Here is a 22,617-nt window from a genome sequence, read left to right on the forward strand (position 1 = left end):
ACTTAAGAATTTATATGCTAATTAGGCCAAAATGTGATAAAATGAGCATTTGATGACTTATGGCTAAAGGTCAACTTTACTGAGACATAGAAATGTTCTGCATAAACACTACTTTTCTAGCCAATATTCAGCTTCATTTGGGACCATGTTTCACATTTGGTCTGATATTGATTTGGTGACCCCAAATTTGAGTTTCCACCTTAAAACTGTGGCAGTTTTATAAATCTTCTCAGTGCAGCTGGGTTGAAATTATGTGTGAAGCATCAACCTTTCAGAATTCGTAGCTTCTCTGGAGACAAATTTGTATTCGATCATAATCTGCTTTACTGACTCTTCAAAGTTTTCACTACACGTATGTTATGAGTCGGGACAGACATGGATGTGAACAGCAACTTTTCTGGTCACTGGAGGCGTATGGCTGCACAGCAGTAATTCTTGTTTTTACGTATAAGAACTACAGCTTGCCAGCTTATTTGAGATGCAGGAACAAAAATACAGTGTATTATACGAATGATAATAAAAGGAGCAGACGCACACTCCAGTGTACACAATAGTATTCATTTATTGAGGCGAGCTTCTTGGGTCATGCTTGAATGTCCTTGACAGAAAGTTTTTCTCAGAAAAATAATATTGTTCTGAATGTAGTGAGCTGATGCTTTTTTCTTTTATTATGTGATGTTCTTCATCTTCGTGAAATCTGGCACAGAAAAAGGACTGACATCAAATCTATGTCATGAAAAACATACTCAGATAAAGAACTCAAAATCATATATTGATGAGGAAGCACATAGATGAAAGCAGTTAGAATACATAGTCAATTTTTAAAGTTACATTTACTAATTACAATCCATGCATGACTTTCATTCTGCATACATGTACACACATGTTTCTATCATTAAATTTCCTGGAGAACCTAACCTTAACCTAAACTTAACGTTAACCTTAACATTTAATCAAGTTTTCAGTGTCAAACTTAATAATTTACCTTGCAGGGGCTTTTTTTGTCCCCAAAAGGTAGTTGAGTCCCTCAGTGTGATTCTGTCAACAGATTTATGTGCCTGCAGCATGAATTGTAGAAGGTCACTCACAGAGCAACTCTACTTTATCCACTTCTCTTGCAAACATCAGTTTAGCCTCTCTGTCATATTGATCTTGACAGGTATCGCAGTTTGAAGCAGTTCAATGTGGACATCTGCCAGACATGTTTTCTAACCGGCCGCACAACCAAGGGAAAGAAGCTGCACTACCCAATCATGGAGTACTACACCCCAGTAAGGCAAACATTATGTAGTCCTTTAACTGAATACAAATTCAAGTCTCCGGGGAGGGATGAAGCTCATCTTTACTCAAAAGAAAAACACAGTATCTGCTCAGTCCCACTGCTAGACATAGATTAGGCTTCCCTCCACTCTAAGGTCTCTATCATCTTTAAGTGTATGCTGTTAAAATATGCCTAAACTGCCTCGTCCAGACTTTTAGTATGCAGAGACTGAGAACCACTCAGCTTTGGCTCAAGTAGTGCACACATAAAGTGCTATCTGGAGCACACATTGTGCACAAAGCCCCAATAAAACCCAAGTCTTAAGCGATTTCACACACAGTCACTGGAGTCAAGTTCATTCTAATGAGTAGCTGTTGCACTGTAGCTGAAGTGCTGGACTGTACTGAGATGGTGCCAGATTAAATCTCTAATCAATTCCAAGCTGTAAAATATGGCAAAGGGCCATCTGTACAATGATTTCTTTTTTCAATGGACAATATTTTATATTAGCAAGCTACATTTTTTTTCAGAGCCAGGCAGGCAGGCAGGCGCCCATAGATTTGTGCTATGATAGAGAGAGCAGGAAATAGAGAGCTGCAGAGAGAGAAAAGATTTTAAACAGAATGAACAAAGGAACGAATGGGAAAAGAGAGAGAAAGCAGCAGAAAGTATATTAAAAAGCTGCGGGACTAAAAAGTTAGAAGTCAAAATAAGACAAACCAGCTTCAAGACAGTGTGGACAAAATTTTACATGAGGTAACTTTGAGGAAAGCAACATTTCCGATAACTCTAACGCAGTGTAATTTGTCTTCCACCCATCCAATGCCTGCCACCTGTCACCCCTCCTCCACCCGCTGACCCCGTCGACTATTAAATCACACTGCAGACAACCTCGGGAGAGAAGATGAGGGACTTCGCCAAGACTCTGAAGAATAAGTTCAGGTCAAAGCAGTACTTCACCAAGCACCCACAGAGAGGTTACCTGCCAGTGCAATCAGTGCTGGAAGCTGAGAGCTCAGAGACGTGAGTCACACACACACACACACACCCTCTGTCTCTGCTCTAACGTCATATATCTCTTACTTTTTCTCAGTTCCACTCATGCAAACTGCAGGCCAGGCACCATGCTGACACACTTAAAGGGACAGCTCTGTGTACAGAATTAACATAATGTTAGACCTGTGATCTCAGTCTGGCTCAGGTGCACTGTTCACATGAGTGAATCTCATACAAACCAAAGAGCAATGAGAATAAAATCCACAAGATCATCATGAAGCATTGCTTAAGGCTACATCAGTAACCAGGAGGAATTAGTGTGTGTCCCTGTTTTTGCTGATCATGTGACTGTTATGGTCACCTTGTATAACCTCAGATACTCTAGTTAGTGAAAACTAAGGACGAAGGAATTTCTGTGCAACAACTAACACAAAGTTCAAACTAGTGCCTCAACAGATGAGACAGCTGAGGGTGGAGTGATTAGATCTGAAGCGCATGGTTACAGTAAGAGCTTTTTAATGGGGTGAGGTCCTATCTTTGGAACATTAAATCTACAGTGGCAATGTAGTAGTTTATATGTACCCACATAATCGCTTTCTCTAAAAGTATGAACAGTTATTGGTTGTTGCAATGCGATATATCCACAATATATAGATCGTTGTATTCAACATCAAACATCATGCAGCAACTTTCTCTCGGTTTGATTACAATCCCCCTGCAGGAGGGACATCAGCTATTACTAATGCAGCCTAAAAACAAGCATCACAAGAGGTTAGTCTGGTGGGATTAATCAATAAAAAGACATCATAATTCTAAACCATCACATATTCCTTGTGTACAATCAGTAAAGTAACCAAACTAAAGCTCTCAAATAGAGTGACGTTGTGATGTATAAGTTTAGCCCTCTGAATTCACAACAATGTCTGGACATTTTCTGCTCCTGTTACCTTTTTGCTCACTGTGGGCTCATTTTTCACTGCAGTGTAAAGTCCTGCATCTCATTGGTAGTATGACTCAGTTGTAATGCTGGAAATCATAAACACAAAACCTAAAATTGAATTTCTTTGGCTATTGAATTTACAAAAATGGAAAAGAAAATGTTGATGCTACATATTATAGATATGTACTACTCACATTTTTAAATTTCTTTCGATACTCTGTCTCCTATCTGCTCTGTGTTAACACAGCCTGCAGTTCATCCTAAAACTCCCTTAAATTTGTCATTTCTTTTGGTTATAGCTGAGCCAATAAAGACTTCATGACTGTGATGAGGAGTGCATAATATTTAGGGTTTTTTTTTTTTTTTTTTTTTTTTTTTTACAGAATCTAGTTAATCCAAATAGCTTATTTTTGGTGAATTGATTGATTTTGATGAAGTATCCAAATTTTCAGCTTAGATTTAGTTGCTTTTAGTTAGTTTTTCCTGATAGAATGGCACATCACAGATGAGTAGTTCATTGACCATCAGAAAGTTAGAAATCAGACTTTTAAAAACCTGTCTTTACAATTTCCTAGTGTGATAAATGGTGTCATTTTGGCGCCATTTCTAAAGACAGTGTGTCACTAGCGTGTTTTGGGGTTCACAGGGTTAAAGTGGCATACAATTAAAATCATCAAGTGCAGTACAAATACCTCAGAACTGTACTTTAAAATATGCATGATTGCTCCGGACCACTGTGCGAATCAAATTTGACTCGTCTGCATTCTAAAAGCAAAGTTTTCGCTGTAAATATTTAAACCTCTTGTTGACTGTTACAATACGCATGTCATGGAGTTTACATTTGTCTTTTTTCCACCCACACGTTCAGAGTGTTCGAAATGTTTCTGTGAAGTATTGATCTGGGCTCTTTTTCTTCCTAGACCCTGCTCCTCACCCAAGCTGCCCCATGCAGACACACACAGCAGGATTGAACATTATGCCAGCAGGTATGTGCCCCGCTGCACGGTGCTATGAATCAAATAATTACAACAGAGTCTCTCCCTCGTTCACTCTCTCCAAGACCTCCCCCCTCTTGTGTATATTCACTCCAACCCGCTCCCGCCTCCTCTCCTCCTCCCCGGCCTGCTCGGCTTTCTCACCCTTTAGTCTTTGCCACACACTGATTGAGGTATTGATTTGGCTGCGCTGTGCACTGTACTCCAGCCAGGATAGAGGCTGTGCCGCCCTGGAGTTTCCTTCACTCTCTTTCTCCGCAGAAACACATGCTGACACACACACACACATAACAGTTTGTGGTTATTGTGTGTGTGTGTGTGTGTGGAGGTCAGTGGGGTTCAGCGTGCCTAGCGACTTGTCACTTGCGAGGGCAGTGAGCCCACTGGTCACCTGGGAGCTGTCGGTGTGGATTAGTGTCTGTGTGACAGGATATAAACAGGGCACAGCGCTGGACTCCCACACTCCTGGCAGCTCTGCCCACAGTGCAGAGTTGGACACACACACACACATCCCTTTTCACTGAGCCTGCAGTGTGTGCATGGGACTGTGTGTGTGCACCGGCAAGTGTGCCATTGTGTATTACTTCCCTGAGGCTCTTACACACAACTGCTTTACACCCTGCCAACCTGGGAACACACCAATGAGGGAGCAGGCACAATTGTCCTCTTTACCCCTCTTATCTCTCTCTTTTTCCCTTTCTCCTGTTTTCTGTTTGCCTTTTTTCTCTTTTTATTCTTATCTTTGATCCCTTTCTTCTATTGTCTCCCACCCACACATTTATTTTTCGCCTCTTTGATACACCTTGCTCGCTCCACTCCAACCCTATCTTCTTTCTTGTTTGATGCTTTTTCTGCTACATCCTCTTGCATATGCCCATTTGTTTTGATTGCACTACGGTTTTCTTCAAATAGCTCTTGAGTTACGTCGGTCACTCAGAAGAATCTCAACCAGCACAATGCACTGATTGTAGCTGCAGCATTCATCAAAACAAACTAGAGGAAGTGGAAAGGTGGACATTGTGCTGCAGTCTAATTGAATAAAAATGAAACACATTTTAAAAGAAAATTCCTGTTTGCTTTGACAATATAGGAAAAGCTCACAGTTGAGATCTGCTTTTAAGAAGTGCTATCTTAAGTAAATGATGCTGCTTGTCAATAAAACCGTCTTTGTTTGTGAAGCATCTTGTTTTCTGTGTAAAGGAATCAGATATTCAGTCAGACTGAGATCTGGGGATTTGGAGCCTAGGTCAACGTATTGAGCCATTCCTGAACCGTTTTTGCAGTGTGTTAGCTGAAGGAGGTCATTGCAATCAGATAATACTGTGACCATGGAGGTGTGTACATGGCAAGAATGCTTAGGTGGGTGGTAGGGTTGAGTAACTTCCACGTGAATGCCAGGACCCAAAGTTTCCCTGCAGAACATTGCTCAGAGCATCGACACTGTCTCCACCAACCTGCCATGTTACCACAGTGCATCCTGCTGCCATCTCCTGCTCAGGTAAACGATACACGTAGCCAACCGTCCACGTGATATAGAACAAAAAGTCATTCATCAGAGCAGGCCGTTGTAGGCGTTTTCCTCAATGGACTGGGGTCCACATTCACTCTCTGACACCGGACATCTGATGCGCTGTGTTCTGACACCTTTCTGTTGTAGCCACATTTTAGGTTTTCACCTGTTTGTGCTACAGTATTTCCTCTATGAGATCAGACCGCATGGCCCGCCTTCGCCCTTTCCCCCACATGCATCATTAAGCCTTGGGCTTCCATGACCTTTTTGGCGGTTCACCAGTTGTCCTTTGTTGGACCGCTTCTGTTAGTTTACAACCACTGCATACTGGAAGCAACTTGCAGAACATGCTGCTTTAAAGATGCTGTGACCCAGTCATCCAACCACCACAATTTGGCATTTTTCAGAATCACTTAGATCCTTATGCTGCCTATTTTACTACTTCCAATATCAAGAACTTAGTTTATTTGCAGCCTTATATATTCCCATCTTTAACAGGTGACACTGTAATAAGATAATCAGTGTTACTTACTTAACCTGTCAGTGGTTTTAATGTTGTGACTGATGGGTGTATGAGGACCTTTGCACTTGACAGACAGCAAAAAGAAAAAAAAAGAAGAAAGAAAAAAAAATCCTTTACTTCCCTGTAGGCACCTAGGGCCTGTCATATTTGAACTTGTTTTATGGCATTTATCCAGGTTGTTTTCCACTGACTAGATCCTTGCTGGTGTTGTATCTACACTCAGATGTACGTCACTTTGGATAAAAACGTCTGCTAAATGAAATTGTACAAATCGTGGAATTGTAAGAACAGTTTAAATGTATGAATTTGTTTCCGACTTGAGCTTCATCTGTAAGAATGTTTGATAATTTAATGTAGTTGTGTAATTGTTATTGCCAACAAATTATACAAAGACCAGTGTCCCCTTTGTGACTCTCAGCCTTAAGCCAATCCTTTCCTATTGAAGCTGTAAATCTTCTCAAACAGTCCATAGATTCCACTATTTTCATCATGGATCAAGTTTGTTAGCTAATATTTTTGGCAGCAGGATTGCGTGTTGTGTGTAATTAATGCTAAATAAACCACATCACTCATCAACTGTTAATGAAGAAAAACATCACCCACTGCAACATTTATGGAACTGTTTTTAGTTTTTAGACAACATTGGAGCTCTGTGGCACAGAGACATGCATAAACTGTATTAGACTTTGAATACACATGCCTGTCATACCTGTTATTAGCATCAATTCATTTATTCTTCTGGCCTTTTCATGGTTTTGTTGGCAATAACGGAAAAAAAGGAATATCAGCAAATTTGTCCTTTCAACCTTCTAAATGCTCCAAAGCACACTGTTCATGTCTGGCTCTATGATTCACAAATGATCTCTTTTATGAGCGCTTTTATGGAGTGTTAATGATTTATCGACTAATTAAATATATACTCCAGTTATGAATGTTTCATTGGAAGAATTATATTTGTTGACAAATACATTGGCAAATGCTAAGAAGCCTACACAATCTAACAAAGTCGCCCTTCAGTTGTATTTCTGTCCAGTTTATAGAGTTTATTGTTTACTGAGATAAAATCAGAGGTGTCGACCCAACTCAGTAGTCATTTTTAAGACCTATAAAACAATTAAAATGGCTCTAAATGAGTATCGGCAGTAGTGCATTAGACACAAGAAAAAAAGGACAACAGCGGGAGCACACTCGTGTTTCCCAGCATGATCTGAGCACCGACGTAATAGGAGTAGACAGTCCTTATTTTAGCAGTGGAGAGTATTTTATCTGTACTCTGGCGGCATGCAGAACTGACGTCCCTCGTCTTCTTAGTTCTTCTTTCTTTTATACTTACTTACCTTGCCTTTCTGCCTGTCACTTCATATAGGATTAAAAAGAGGAAAGCACATTTCTTATTTGAATTCATTCCCAGCATTAATCATAACCCACTGCCCACGTTAAAACACTAATGGAAAATCAAGCTGATATCAAAACACTGGATGAAATGCTGGCAGGTCGGTGTGCCCAAAATCCTTCCTATGGGATGTCATATTATACAGGCGTATATGTGGGTCAAAATGCCCTTCAGCCACTGAGAGGTAAATGTGTTAATCTACTGCATTAATGTATTTTCTCCAGTTACCTCAGAGGAGATGGAGTATTTGATGTTTGAGGTTAGGAAAGTCAGATATGCAGTTATGTCAAACACAGAGACAGCCTCTGTCTCTTCCTCTCTCCCTGCATCTCTTGCCGTTCCCCTACACCGATGCAGGACCTCATTCCTTTCATCATCACCACTGCTCAGACATCTTATAGAGGATAGATGAGAAGGAGATAATAATAAACCTCTTAGAACTCAGTGAGGATTTCTCCTCTGCAGCCCTCGCTCTCTCCCCTCTCATTTCCTCTCACGTCCATTTACATTCACCCAAGAACTAAACACACATGTACGCACAAGACGCCCACACGCTGTTATTTTCTGCCCTCCGTTTGCTGTTGTCCCTGACTGAGTCTCGAGGTTCGTCGAGTCTCTCTGATGAATCGTGTCTCAGATTGAATAACGAGCGGTCAGGCTCGCAGGCCGGGCCTCCTGTCACAGGACATGGATAAATCCTAAATTTCTCAGTGTTATGGTCTCATTGGAAACTGGAGAGAAATAGGATATAATGTGGATGCGCCTGACAGCCCTTATATCACTCACTCCTCCTTGTCCGTCCCTCACTCTTTCAGCTGACGGCGCACAGCAGAAGACGATGCGGCATGGTGTGTCAGGTTGAGTGTATTTTGAATGCTGCAGTGATTTAGCATTGGCTAGGGGTGCGTATGTATTTATATAGGCAGCCACTAAGCTTGTAGCACATTTGCATTGGTGGGCTGGTTCTCTGTAGTTATTTTTCTTCAATGTGAAACCCACCCTTTGATCACATATGCTGTTACATGTCACCAACATGTGTAGCTGCTTGTGATGAATTAACTGGTTTCCGCTTTAATGCAAACACTTTCAGCATAAATCTGGTGTAGATTATATCTTCCTATATGTGCTTTTAAATGCCGCTTGAGAATGGATGGTTTTGTGCATTCAAGCGCAAGCTTTACATGTATCTGGAGTAGCCAGAGGTGATAGCGATGAAGAACGAAGATTAGGAAAGGGTTTTACAGCTGCATCGTTGGTTACTGAGGCTGTAGTTGGTAAGAGTGTTCCTGAAATAAAGTAGCTGTGTGTGCTAATCTGGGTGGAGATGAACATGACAATGAACTTAAATACACACACAAAACAACCATGGTTGTTGTAAATGTGTTATGGAAGGCAAGCAGTTGTCAGACTAGTTTTGGAGTTTATTAATACAATGTTAGTTTGAGATGATAAAAACTGCATTTACAAAAATATCCCAATTTTAATACAGAAAATTAGTTGCACATGTAACTCTCAAACACAAAGCCAGTTTTTAGGAGTTTTTGCTACTTTTTCATCACTGTCAGCTTGTATTTCACTGCAATGTAAAGTCCAGCAAAACAGTAAAACCATGGCTAGAAGTAGAGAGAGAACTCGCAATATGATACATATATAATGGAATAATTAACTAATTTTTTTCAATAAAGTTAAATTTGTTTGATTCTTTATACTATAGAACTTCGAAAAAACTGGAATGAATATTGACAACATTTTTCCATGTGGCCACAGGTGTTGCCAATACGGTAAAAAAAAAAAAAAAAGGCAATGTTTCATAATATAGACATTTTACTATTTTCATTTTAAATTAGTTTTTACACTTGGCTCCTCTCTGCTCTGTGTCAACACAGGATGCAGGTCAAGTTTCTGAATTTTTGTAACGTGACAGTTGAGTTACTAATTGTTTGCTCTGTAGAGGGAATTTTTTTTTAGATTTTTGTAGAATCTGCTTAGAGCAAATGAAAAATAAAGGGCTTTTGATAAAATATCACAAATTTAGGCTTCGATTTGGCTAATTTTCCTGACAGAGTAGCATGTCATAGATGAGTAGTTCAAGAACTGTCAGAAAGGCAAAAAATTAATGATTCTTTCTGTTTTTAACATTTTCTGTAGCTTGTATATTATGTCCTTTTGTCCGTTTTTGTTGTTGTTGTTGTTTTGTTTATGTTTAGTTTAAACAATCTACCTTTCAAGCCGACCTGAGGGTTTGGGGATTTAAGGATTAAACAGTGCAAGAAGCTTCGCGAAAAAAATCGAATAAAACAAGAGGAATTTATGTGTACCTACTTTTATTTCCTAGAGTTGCTGTATTATTTATTGTTTTTATTTATGTATATGTTTTTTCTACGGGTTTACTTTACACTGCACTACTTCGCAGCTTGTCTCTCATTCACCCATTCAAACAGACACATAAACAGTGACAGCAGGAAGCTTCCATTAAGGCCTCCTGCAATAGGAACGATTGCCATTCAGTCATCCAGCCCTGTGATTAATGGATGACTCAATCTACCTGCTGAGCTTCACGCCATTTGTCATTTCTTTATGCTTTAAACATCATTTTTACCAACTTCATGTCATTTTTCCTGCCCTGGAGTTTCTTATTCATGCCATTGTTTCCTTACCGCAGCACATTCTATTTGGCCTTTTAGTGAAACAGCTTACAGAGCAGCGTGCAGCTGTCCACCAACAGTCAGCAGGACATAATGCAGAACTGGAAGCGCTGTCCTTGGTGCTGAACAACCACACAGCTGCTCACTCACAGCCCTCATGTTCACACACACACACACACACACACACACAAAGTCGCTGTCTGTGATGCTGGACAGCAGCACATTTCTAAAAGGCTTTTTATTGCCTGCATGCTGGTAGACAGGGCACAGCACAGTTTTATCCTCCCGACTTCTGGACAGGTTTACTGCTTGTTCTCCATGACAAGTAGAATTTCTGCCATTCTGCACTCTTGTTAGTGAGGTGTTTCTGGACCGCTTGCTATTCAGTTGCTGCCTGCACTACTCAAAGGCCAGAGGTCTTACCCACAGCACTTAAAAGCTAAGCTGTTGTGATTATTTGTTTTAACCTTGTGTTTGGTGGAACATATTTCCCCAGTGTGTGATGCTGTCAATCTGTCGCTCTTTCTTTTCTTGTTCTTTGCTCTGACTCATTCACTCTCCTGTCTCCTTTATGTATCTATTTGTCTACACTTGAATATGTGTGTGTATTTCTGACATGCTGACCTTGATGTGTGTGCATACATGTTTACAGATTGGCAGAAATGGAAAGCCAGAATTGTTCATTCTTCACGGACAGCCTGTCTCCTGATGAAAGCCTGTGAGTATGCTGCTACCCAGTCATTACAACACCCAGGGATTACGTGTGTGTTTTGTGTCGTTCCTCTTGATTCATTTCCTGTGTCCATGTTTGTGTGTGCGCTCAGGCTTGTTCACGTATGTCCAACTCTTAGGGGAAGACTGAGTAATCATCTAAATGATCAGTCACATAATGAAAATGACCCACAGCAAGCGGCGTGCACTCACTCCCACTTCATCATCCACATGCCTGCTGTGATTAAGGTCCATGTGCAGATATACAAAGAGTGTGTGTGAGTGTGTGTGCAGTTGTGGTTGTGGGATCTGGCTGAGTGGCGGGCGTTGGCGAGGTTACAGCAGTGAGAGGAGTAAGGATGTTTGATGTGAATGAGGCAGTCATTCCTCATTGTGAAAAGTTGAGAAAGTGCCACACGGAGAGAGTGGCTGTTTGAGATCATGTTTCTGTGTCCATATCTTATTTTGTTGACATCTGTGTGGGCTGTCAACCGTTTCTCCCCTCTCTGAGACGGTTTTCCTTTTTTTTTATTACTCTTTAAAGTCAAGGTTGCATGCCCAGCAGCTACTGTGCAAAATTATGTTTGTTTTTTTAGGGCTCCAGGTGTGTGTCTGTGTAAGTACACTGGGAAGTGTGCTCATTATTTCTCTTCAGATGTGTTTTTTGTGTATCTGCTCAGAGAGAGGGCTGTGATTGACACCGCATTAAGAGTTAGTTTTAGGTTTAGACAAAACTACAATACTTTGCAGCAGTGCAGCACTTTTTCTTTACTTCTGATGTCTGAGCTTCTCAAGCCTGCTCTCAATGTCTTTGTTGCCGTGTGCGCGTATCTAGAGTGTTGCTTGGATGGAGCTTTGTCACGAAAATGTGTGTATGTCCGTGCATGTACATATAGTATTCACATCTATGTCTGTGTATACTTCTGTGCCTGAGAGTTTGTTTGTGTGCATGACATTTCACTTCTGCCACTTATGTGTAGCAGTGTTGTTTTCTGCCTCTGTGCCCTTGTATCTTGTTCTTATTCTGCAAACCCATCCTTCTGTCTGTCAGCGCCTCTGTTTTTCTGCTGCACGCTGCTGTGCTATCTGTGCCTCCAGCTGGTGTTTGGTTGGCAACATACTGCTTTCTGTCCAGAGCCATGCTGCCTATGTGTGCAGCCGTCACCCTCCACCTGTAGACACTGTTCTGAGTTCACTGTACTTATTGGCAGGTAGCAGACCTTCAGTCTATCATGAGTCAAAAGTAATGTGCCTTAGAATCTGTGGTTTTTGTTCATTTTAAATACGAGCTGTTTATAATTTCATTTAAAATAACTTTTTGTGATACACACAAACACACCAGCATTTTTCAAGCTATGTTTTCTAATATTTATTTGTGCAATCAAATTATTGAACTTGTAAACAGTATTAGTCTTTCTCTCTATTGAGCTATTTAGTTACACTTAGTTTGCACAATAAAAGGCTATTAATTAAGCAGCGTGCTCCAACCCCCTTATGTAATTTGCTGTCCTCGAGCTGAGAGGCATCTGTTTTAGCTGTATTTTGCAGGATGATGCTTGGAGAATCTTGTTTCTGCTGAGTTACACTATCAGTTCATCCATTGATCTAAGCTAGCTATAACACAGATTAATGTGATTGTAATTGCAGATACTCTTTGATATTATAATAATAATAATCTTTATTTATGGAGCACTTTCCAAAACTCAAGTTACAAAGTGCTCAATAGGGCAGCATAAAGAAGACACTGTTGGAGGAGCAGAAGAAGAAAAATAAAGGATAAATCAAAATTCAAGTAAAATCAGATAATTCTATCCAATAAAAATGTGTTTAAAGAAGGAGCTGAAAAAAAGGTCACTGGCTCAATTGATTTGATTTTCTTTGTCCCCTTTAGTTTTCAACTGGGCCCATGGAACAAACAGAAAAACCTCTGCCAAAGAATAATACGCACCGGTATATATAGAGGTCAGAGATATAGCTGGAAGAGAAGCCATTAGAAGTGATCAATAAAATCTTAAAATAAATCCTAAGACATACCATGAGCAGAAGAGATGTGGCGTGTCGCTTGGTTGTGGTTAAAAGCCTGACAGCTGATGTTGCAGTAATCCAGGAATGATGACAAGAAAGCATGTAAAATGGTCTCTGTGTCTTTAAAAGTTAAGATAGGTTGTATTATTAAAATATTTCTAGGATCATAAAAACATGATTGCACAAGCTTTGCTGCGCAAAACTTAGATTACTATCAGACCAGAATCCATGACTCTTTGCAAGAGACTTGATTTGATCCAAAAGGGAACCAAAACTCTGCTGCCCGACTCCTCACCCGAACCTGTTCTCACGACCATATCACCCCCGTCCTGCAGAACCTCCATTGGCTCCCCATTTCACACCGCATCCAGTACAAACTGCTTCTCCTCACCTTCAAGTCCATCCATAATCTTGCCCCCTCTTACCTTACCGATTTGCTCCTCCCCTACACCCCCCCCAGGAATCTCCGTTCCTCCCACACAAACCTCCTTTCCATCCCGCACAGGACCAGCCGGCGACATTGGGGGGACAGAGCCTTCGCCATTGCCGCCCCCACACTCTGGAACTCCCTCCCCCATGCCCTCCGTGACTGCACCAACCTCACCACATTTAAATCCCTTTTAAAGACTCACCTTTTTAGATCTGCTTTCCTTAAGTGATTCTGTATTTTATCTTGAACTTGTTTTACTATCTATTGATTTTAATTAACAGTTTTGTTTTATCTTATTGTATTTTATGTACAGCGTCTTTGAGTTTTTGGAAAAGCGCTTTATAAATAAAATTTATTATTATTATTATTAAATGGCAGATTTTGTTTTGCCATCTGCTGGAGCCCAGGGCAACGAGTCCAGCTGAAGAAAATTTCTAGAGATCACAAATATACAAAATCAGAATTAGAACATAGAGACATTTTATGAAATACGACAAATATGTCGATATAGTCGGAAGTAGGATTGCATACGATGAAGTGTTTGGGTGGTGTAGTGTATGATATGGGATTTGCAATAAATATTGAATATCCCAGCAAAAGTAAGACTGAACCTGGCAAAGTTCTATAGGAAATTCCTACCACAATGTCTTAAGTTAGTAAATAGATGGAAAAAATTTGGAACAGTCATTATCTGAAATACCTATAACTCAAAATACTGAAATATTGCAGAGACCAGACAGGTCATGTCAACTCAATCTGACATAAATAGCATATATTCTAGAAAAAATATGCTGCAACTAAGATGACTCTGTTCTTTCTATACATTCTCTTTCAGCTGAGCCTATAAATGCCTTTATTTATTTGTAAGACCAAAGACTTTGATCACATGATATGTAGCACAAACACAAACCTCTGCAAAGCCTTAAACATTCTTTTTACTTTGGCTCAATGAAGTATTTTGCTTTATAGGCAACGGTATTATTGCACCATATAAACAGACAAGCAATTGTCTTTCCATTAAAATAATTGCCAAACATTCACAGATCCATTTGTTGTTTAAACAGCCCCAGGTCTGCTGTCATAGATCTGCACAATAAGTGTTCTGTTCCAAAGTCAATAAAGTCTTTATTATTTGGGCAATATATTGTGTTGTAGCTTAATAAGCTCCTTCAATTTCTAAATAGACAACTGGTTTTTAATGGTGCGGTGAGTCTAGTTTATTACAGACTGTTTCATATTTGGACTGTGAACCTGGCTCAGTGTCACAGTGCTCCGTCCCGCTGTGTCTTGTCTCTTTGTGTCTCGTCCTGTGATTCCCGTCCTCGTCCTGCTTGCCTTGCCTTGCCTTGCTTTGCTTTGGCCTGTCTACTCTCCCATGCTGTTGGCTTCTGCTTTGTGCTGCTGGTGGCTGTGTGCTGGTGGCTCAGTGTGCTGTCTCCTGTGTGGGGGACTCAGGGATGAAGATCAGTACCTCCTGCGTCACTCCAGCCCAGCCTTGGACCATGACTCACCCTGCGGACAGCACATGCTGCTGGCTCACCTGGAGCACCAGGACAAGGAGCAGCTCCAACGCACCCTGGCCCGCCTGGAGAACGAGAACAGGTCAGTAGCCAGGGGTAAAAAAAAAAAAAAAAAAAAAAAAAAAAAGGGTTTCAATTGGGTCTGGAGCAACGCTTTTGTCTCCATTCTTCACATGTTGGTTAAATGATCAAGAAAACACAATGATCTCACATATTACCACAGATTCAGACAAAAACATACACCAGTTCCATCACATCTCACATACTTGCCTTTCTTTCAGTTTAGAGCATTCAGACCTATGTTTGATTTGATTTGCTTATAGATTTGATTGAGGTTTAGATTAAGATTTGAGATAAGGTTTGCAGCGTAGATGTAAAAGTTTGGTTTCGGGAGTTGTTTCAACAGTAAAGCTCCCTTCAAGCATAATAACGCTGATTTCAGTATGTCTGCTGCCATTTGCAAAACTCCTGCAGAGAGTAAACACATTCACACTCTAAATCCTTTTGAACAGCCTTAAGAAAACAAGAACAGTTTTGTGTTTTTTTTGCATGCATACCTGACAGCAAAGTCCATAAAACAGTGTGGTGATAACAGAGACAATTGTAAATGAAGCTTGTGCTTGACAGTTTGTCAGTTTCCTGCAGAGGCAGAAACAAACAAGCTATTATGAATTGACTGATGTGATTTAAGTCTAAAACATCTCTGAAACACAAGATGTTATTGCTTGAATTTGAATTTATGTGCTAGAGGCTCAGGCCTTTTCCATAAATGAATCAAATTCATTTCTGCTATCCTCTTAATTGGTTACCAGAGGCTTCCTTTATGCGAATGATTCATTTGAATAAATTTCTCTTGTCGACAATTTAGTGGTGACCTTTCTACACACACACAGAAATATGGTTACATACACACTCAGATACGTTTCTGCCCTTTGGCTGTCTGAAACCTTGACCTAGTTCAGATTTTTTACAAAGTCTGTCCTGTTGTAGTGTGCTCTGTTAGCCCTGTTAATGATTAAAGTGTCTGCTGTAGCCTTGTTTATATACTGTTTTGTGACATTCCTGTAGCTAGGAAAACATAAAAACATAAAAACTTAACATTCCTCTATCAGCCCAATGCATAATAACTGTCTAATCTGAGGAGAATTGCTCATAGACCTGATTCTGAACAATGTCATGTTTTACGACTGTGTTGCAGAAGCTAATGCATTACTAATGTTTAGGTTCTCAGAGACCCCAATTACAAAACAAGATAAGATTTTCATCTGCTCTGTCTGTGTGATTCTGTAATTGGTAATGACTGTATTTCCCATGCGGCACTAAAAGAGATATGATGTTGCTGCACTGTTTGATGTGTTGCTATTTACACGTGTAGTGAAATTATTCCAGTCACCCAACTCATAAACACAAAATTCCAGACGGTTATGTGTAGGCGCGTTTTATTATTTGCAGCAGTGGGGAGTGGGAGAAATATCTGTAGTTGTGTGAGAGTATTTTGTATGCCGCACCAACAAGTGTGCCTCACTGTGTTCCTCCATCTGGGTGGTCTCCAGGGTGCTGCAGGGCGAGTACAGGCGGCTCAAGTGGAAGCACGAAGAGGCGGCGTCGGTTCCGATGCTGACGGAGGCAGGAGAGGGCGGGCCGGGTTCGCCCACGGCAGGAGGGCCGCAGGATGAGGAGCTCCTGGCCGAGGCTCGGGTCCTCCGGCAGCACAAGACGCGCCTGGAGACCCGAATGCAGATCCTGGAGGACCACAACAAACAGCTAGAGTCTCAGCTGCGCCGGCTCAGGGAGCTGCTGCTGCAGGTACAGACGGAGGCCTGGTGGTGTAGATACATTTACTGAAGAGCTGTTCTTAGGCGAAATGTAGAGACGCTGCTCTTGTGTACTTCTACTTCTAATCTACTACATTGTAGAGGGAAATATTGCAGTAATTCTCTGCTATGTATAGAGGGGTAACAAACTGAAGGAGCTAGCTGAACTCTTGACGCCGACACTGAGGTGATCTTGTGGCTCTGTCATGTTGTAGGTGGCATTTTGCTCCCATAGTTTGGATCCACTTGTCTGCTCAGAGGGAAGAGTCACTGCAAATCAATATAAACTCATTCTAGGTGATGAGCTTTATCCTATGATAAAACATTTCTCTCCTGATAGAAGTGGTTCCTTCCAGGATGACAGAGCTACTATATACGGGGGCACTGATTGGTTTGATAAGTATGAAAATTCTGTGACTCATATATTATCATTGATGTGGGATTTTGGACCAACATGTTAGACAGTCCTTTCTGCCAACATCATCAGAACACCTTCTTTTAGAAGAAGGGTGTTCATCCTGCCAATGGAGTTCAGAGACTTAAAGAGTTGATGCCAAACTGCTCTGAAGTTGTTCTGCTGGCATGTGGTGGTTTTTTGGTTTAGCTTGTCGCCCCTCTTATTATATGGCAGCTGTAGTCACTAGTTCATTTGCATTTCTATATTTATATTTACAAAATTTAGGGAATGCTTTATTTTACAGTCATACAATTTTAAAATAAGTTTCTCCAGGTTTCTTGAAAAAAGAAGTACATTATTTTATGCTAATATAATAGAAAAAGGACACAAATTCTCTGAAAGTGTTATTTTTTGTAAGGTGAGATAGCAGTTTATTATTTATTTCCAGGGGAATCATCTAGAAAAAATGGGGGTTTTGGTTCGAGGACTTATTTAATATTTTTGTGCACTGGTCAACAAAATGAATTGGAAATGTACCCAATTATCATTCTCTGTTTTCCATTCAACTGTTCTGTCCCTGAAGCTTTGTGGGAAATTATTTTTCCCAATTAATTTAAACCCCCATGAATAAATGTCTCACCACAATCTGTTGAAAATTGATAACCTCATCATAAAACATCAATAATAGTACCTACACAGCTTAACCAATTACTACATTAAAATATTACAAGAGAATTATGTTATCAGCTTCTCTCTCCGGGAGAGTAATGAAAGGTTTAGACTATAGTTACAGACTACATGCATTTGCATTTGTAGAACAGCCAACAGGAACAACACCCTCGCTCTGAAAAGACCTGTGATTGGCTAAAGTGTCCCGTCACAGGCTGCATTTTATTAAGCCTGAAAATGGAGCCCAGAGGAGGTGCAGTAGTGTACTTTCCTCTTAGACGAGTTGAATTACAATATGATGAAAGGCTTTTTTGGAATATTTGTTCAATGACGCCAAAAGCACTCCAGCTTGGACATTCTTGCCACTGTTACCCGTATCAAGTACTTTAAGTAGAGCATGAGAGCACTGAGGTTTAGCAAGAAACACGGAGGCTCACAAAATTGATCGCATCTGCTAGGTTGTAGGCCTTTGGTTAACTGCAGCAGCTCTATGTCTTGCAGGTGCACAGAGACACAAATTCAAGCTCAATGGTTTTCAATATCTGTATGCGTCACAGTGCACACTTCAAGTAGCACAGTTCTTCAAATGCAGTCTTACAAGAACAAAATGGCAAAAGCAGAACATGTAAAAAGGGAGTGGGAGTACAGACAAGTACAACACAGGCAGAGTTAAGAGAGAGGAAAGGCCTTAAGACACTCTGAAGTATCATTTGAAAGGATTTACTGCATTATAAAGGCAAGATGTGAAAACAAGATGGATAGGAGAGTGGGAGTTGATGCACAGTTACTGGTTATCATAATGAGAATGTGTAAATTGGTAAAATCGCTCTCTGGTCATTGATTTAACCTCATAAAACTCATCTCTATGTTTTAGAATTTCATTTTTAAGGAGGTTTTTTTCCTGCATTAAAATAGCTTTAATAGAAATGTATACAGTTGCTTTGTCTAGAAGGTGCAGATCTACCTCACTCTAAACTTCCTCATTGCTGTAGCTGGAGCCCCAACTTGATAGTTAACAGGTATCGTTCCTTCAGTTTGTTACATATGAAAACCTGGAAGTCTGACTCTCATGTTTGAATGCAAAAAAAACACCACAAAGTTAGATTTTTACCAGAGAGGGTCTTGCTCACTCAGGCCAAAGCATAAGAGGTGAATGGGAGAGAAGCAGGGGGAGTGAATGACAAGAGAATAATGACACTGAGAAAGAAGGACAGTAGGCTGCTCCTTCAGGTTAAAGACTGGAAAATTATTGTTATAATAAATTATTATTATTGTCTGGGGAGGAGGAGGTACGTTTCGCTGGATAGAAAAAAAAATGCTATTTGAATTCTTACTTCCATGGACCAATATCACAGTTTCATTTCCTCTGAAAATAAAATCTGTAAAATCTTCCTCTGTAGTCTGTAGAAGTATGAATCCCTCCCAGTCTCAGCAGATGCAGCAACTATTGAACTTGCTCACCTCTAGAGTATTGCTCCAGTGTTGCTAAAAACAATACCAAGGACGGTATGTTGCATATGATATCCTCGAGAGTTACATTATGCATCTTTGATTGTGATTTTCCATCTCTGTCAGTGTGTTTTCTGCAATTCTTCGGTGTACAGTGCAATTCTCTATCTTTTTAGCTGCCTATCAAAGCGCAAATCACAGTAACTTGATGATTTTTGCATAACAGCTGTTAGACAAAATTGCCTTTTTTGAATAATTTTGCAGGGAAACGCCATTTGGGGGCTGCTGGCTGAGTGCCATTACATTCATAACTGTGTGGAAGGCTAAATGACAGTGAAGTCAGAAACATGATGGAAATGATAATAAGTCTTTCCTACAAAACAGCCCAAAGATGATTCAGAACCTAACGGATCAGAACCGTCAACCCTGTCATCTCCTGTGTCTGGAGTCGGTCACCATGGGGAGGCGGCCAGCAGAGAGACTACTGACACCGAAGCAGCAGGTCAGCGACGTGCAGCCAGACTCAGACGTGGGCTTGACGCATGCACACATGTTGAATGTGAATCCATGTATCCTCCCTTTCCATCCTCCCCTTATCCGCTCATTGAGGGGTAACATTTTCTGTGCGTATGTGTGTGTCAGGAGATGATTTGGAGCATGAGCAGGACACGGTGCTGCAGCTCCAGGAGGTTATCGAGCAGCTGAGAAACGTCTTCCCTTCAGAACCTGGTGAGTTTTCCTCGGCTGCACGGATCCTCGCCGGTGTGGCGCTCCACACTTCAGAGGCAGACTCTTTGCTCCTCCACGGCCCTCAGGGAGTGTGAGAGATGGAGAGGAAAGCAAATATGTACTGCTGCGGGTCGATAGTCAGGGGGAGGGACGGGGAGATTAAATGGCAGAGAGGAGGAGTAAGATAAGATGGAAACAGAGACCATAGCAGAAAGAGACAGAGAGCGTCACTGTCATGCGCTTTACAAACTGTCCCACTGCTTTTAAAATGCAATTTGCTGGGAAATCCAAAGCCTGTAACATGAACAAAGAAAAGGATTATCATAATTATAGCCTCCTAAGTTATAGCCAAGAACATTTTCTTGGTCTTTTGCATGTGTTTCTAAACTTGCAAAAGCTTTTGCTTTTTTATTTTTTTTATTTTTTGCATTTCTTCTGTTTCCTAATTTCAGGCACCACCTCACACATCTAACCCTGCATGGACTTGGAAGAACAGACTGCAAGCCTGAAAGGATGCCTGATGGCAGAGGGAGGAGCTCCATACGGCTGAGGTCAGGCCACAATACACCCGGCCCTGCGACCACAGCAGCATCTGTGACACTCAGAGCTAACCCTCTACTGGAACTCTGTGCACTAAAAGCCTTTTTCACGCAAACTGCTAAAAGGCTCACACTGATGTCCTTTTGGCCAGGCTGTGCTTCATAACTTCAGTAGCGCAGCCTGACACCGTGTTAACGAGCCAAAGGAAACTAATGTTAGCAGCAGGTCAGGGAGAGACTAAAGCAATGGAAAACGCCCAGCCAACACACTGTGCTTACCAGTATCTGTGTAGTCATTCGGAGATGTGAAGCTTTATATCAGTCCTCAGCACAAATTGGACCTTCCATGAAAGGAACTTTAAAAAAATAAATAATAATGCAAACAGAAATTGGAAGGATACCCCCCTTGTTTTGTCAAAATGCCTGTGTCTTCAGTATTCGTGTTTTTATTTTCTCCTTGAATGTGTTATCATAGTTGTTATTTTGGAACTGTGAAGGGAGATGGTGAGTTGCAGCTCGCTGGTGTTAACTAGATCGGGGCTGGGCTGACTGTGTTTCATGTGGCTGCGTGGTGCAGACTGTCAAGGAGTTGACAGCACCCACAACAAGCTTATTTACTTTGTGAGAATGACACATCATCAGTTAAATCCATGATTTATTTAAGACAGCCAAAGTGCCCGCTAGCACAGCGCCTCTGTATGCACACACTGTGTTCCTCTAATCCTCTCAAGCTGCTTGTCTCTCTCATTGCTCGTCTCTCCTAAGTGAGCCCTTTACGCTCATACAGAACCAACTGCACTCATTATATATATATATATATATATATATATATATATATATATATATATATATATATATATATATATATATGTGTGTACACACACACACACGCTGCTACATACGTACTCCCTATTTACAATACTCCCCCTGCATTATCCACCAACAACAAAGGTCTCCCTGCATGATCAGCAACATGTGCATCGCTAAAAATACACACTACACAGACTAATGAAAAATGGAGTTGCATTTCATCTCTTCCACTCGCAGCAGTTCCCGGTTTTGAGCCAGTTTGCATTGTGACTGGAACTGCGGTTCGTTGAGGAACTGTCTGCCGATAAATATGAGCTAACAGGCCACCACTCTGGGATCTCAGTGTTCTCCTGCTGTGTGCCGAGAAAGAGAAAGTAGGAGCTCCAGGCTGAAGCTGTCTTCCTCTCTGCTAGTCCAATTCCAGACACTACAGGGAGGGTACAAGGCACGCCAACATAACGCAGTCCTGCACCGACTTCATCCTCAATAATCCCTTCATTCCATGTAGATTTGAAAAGAGCAGTAGCTATTGACTCTACATGTGTCATTTTCCCCTTGCTAATTCACACTTAATTGCTTTTAGATTTACATAAGGATGCGTCGTTGAAATGGCTTTGCCCTCATCATGTCAGGGTCGTGGGGTGCATTCTGCTCTAAACATAGCACAGTCAATTAATGCCTTAAAACCAAACTGAATCCATGTGGGACAAGAGGATGTCTGACTGGACTTTTGTTGTTGTTGTTGTTATATTTTACATTCAGGGAAGGAGGTCACATCCAGTGTTTGTGCATGAGAGTGTGTCGGTCTGTGGATGGCCCTGTGGTTGATTGGAAGTGACAGAAAGAATGGAAAAGTGTGGATCACAACATGTGAACAACCTGAGGTTGAAACCAGCTAAGTAAGGCTTTTATGAGTGAACCCATGATGCAGGGGATGTTTGGAGGGACGAAGGATCTGAGAAACAAGAGAGGAAAGGTAGAAAAAAAAGCCCAATCCATTCATTGCTTGCGGGCTCGAGGGATAGATCCACTTTGATGTGCCTGCCACAGCAAAATCTCCAGAAGCAGGACTACAGTTTGCCTGTGGAACAATGAAGCTTGGGCTGTGTGTTTTTTCTGCAATCTTACCACCTAACTCTGACTGAAAGAAAGAGATATACGCACACAGACCTTAAAAAGGCACCCTGACCTCTCATCCATGAGACTGAAACCCATGCGCTGCATTCATTATGGGCTCCCCCTCCAGGCACATCGCACTCAC

General features: G+C 41.1%; 1 protein-coding gene across 9 annotated transcripts in view; it reads left to right on the forward strand.

Annotated features, from left to right (window-relative positions):
- drp2 (dystrophin related protein 2) overlaps positions 1-21,372 on the forward strand; it is a 182,836-nt gene extending 161,464 nt beyond the window's left edge. For 5 of the 9 annotated variants that reach the window (XM_055016642.1, XM_035949730.2, XM_055016644.1 and 2 more), the window contains 10 exons: positions 1,160-1,271; positions 2,148-2,284; positions 4,118-4,183; positions 10,916-10,981; positions 11,810-11,842; positions 14,885-15,031; positions 16,503-16,755; positions 19,663-19,780; positions 19,921-20,007; positions 20,460-21,371. In XM_055016642.1, the coding sequence (XP_054872617.1) occupies positions 1,160-1,271; positions 2,148-2,284; positions 4,118-4,183; positions 10,916-10,981; positions 11,810-11,842; positions 14,885-15,031; positions 16,503-16,755; positions 19,663-19,780; positions 19,921-20,007; positions 20,460-20,479 (1,039 nt within the window). In that variant the 3' untranslated portion in view covers positions 20,480-21,371. The other 4 variants (XM_035949728.2, XM_035949729.2, XM_023273741.3 and 1 more) reach the window with 4 other exon arrangements.
- The last annotated feature ends 1,245 nt before the right edge of the window (positions 21,373-22,617 follow it).

The sequence above is a fragment of the Amphiprion ocellaris genome, chromosome 13, assembly GCF_022539595.1.
Source record: "Amphiprion ocellaris isolate individual 3 ecotype Okinawa chromosome 13, ASM2253959v1, whole genome shotgun sequence".
In the NCBI taxonomy this organism is placed as follows: Eukaryota; Metazoa; Chordata; class Actinopteri; family Pomacentridae; genus Amphiprion; species Amphiprion ocellaris.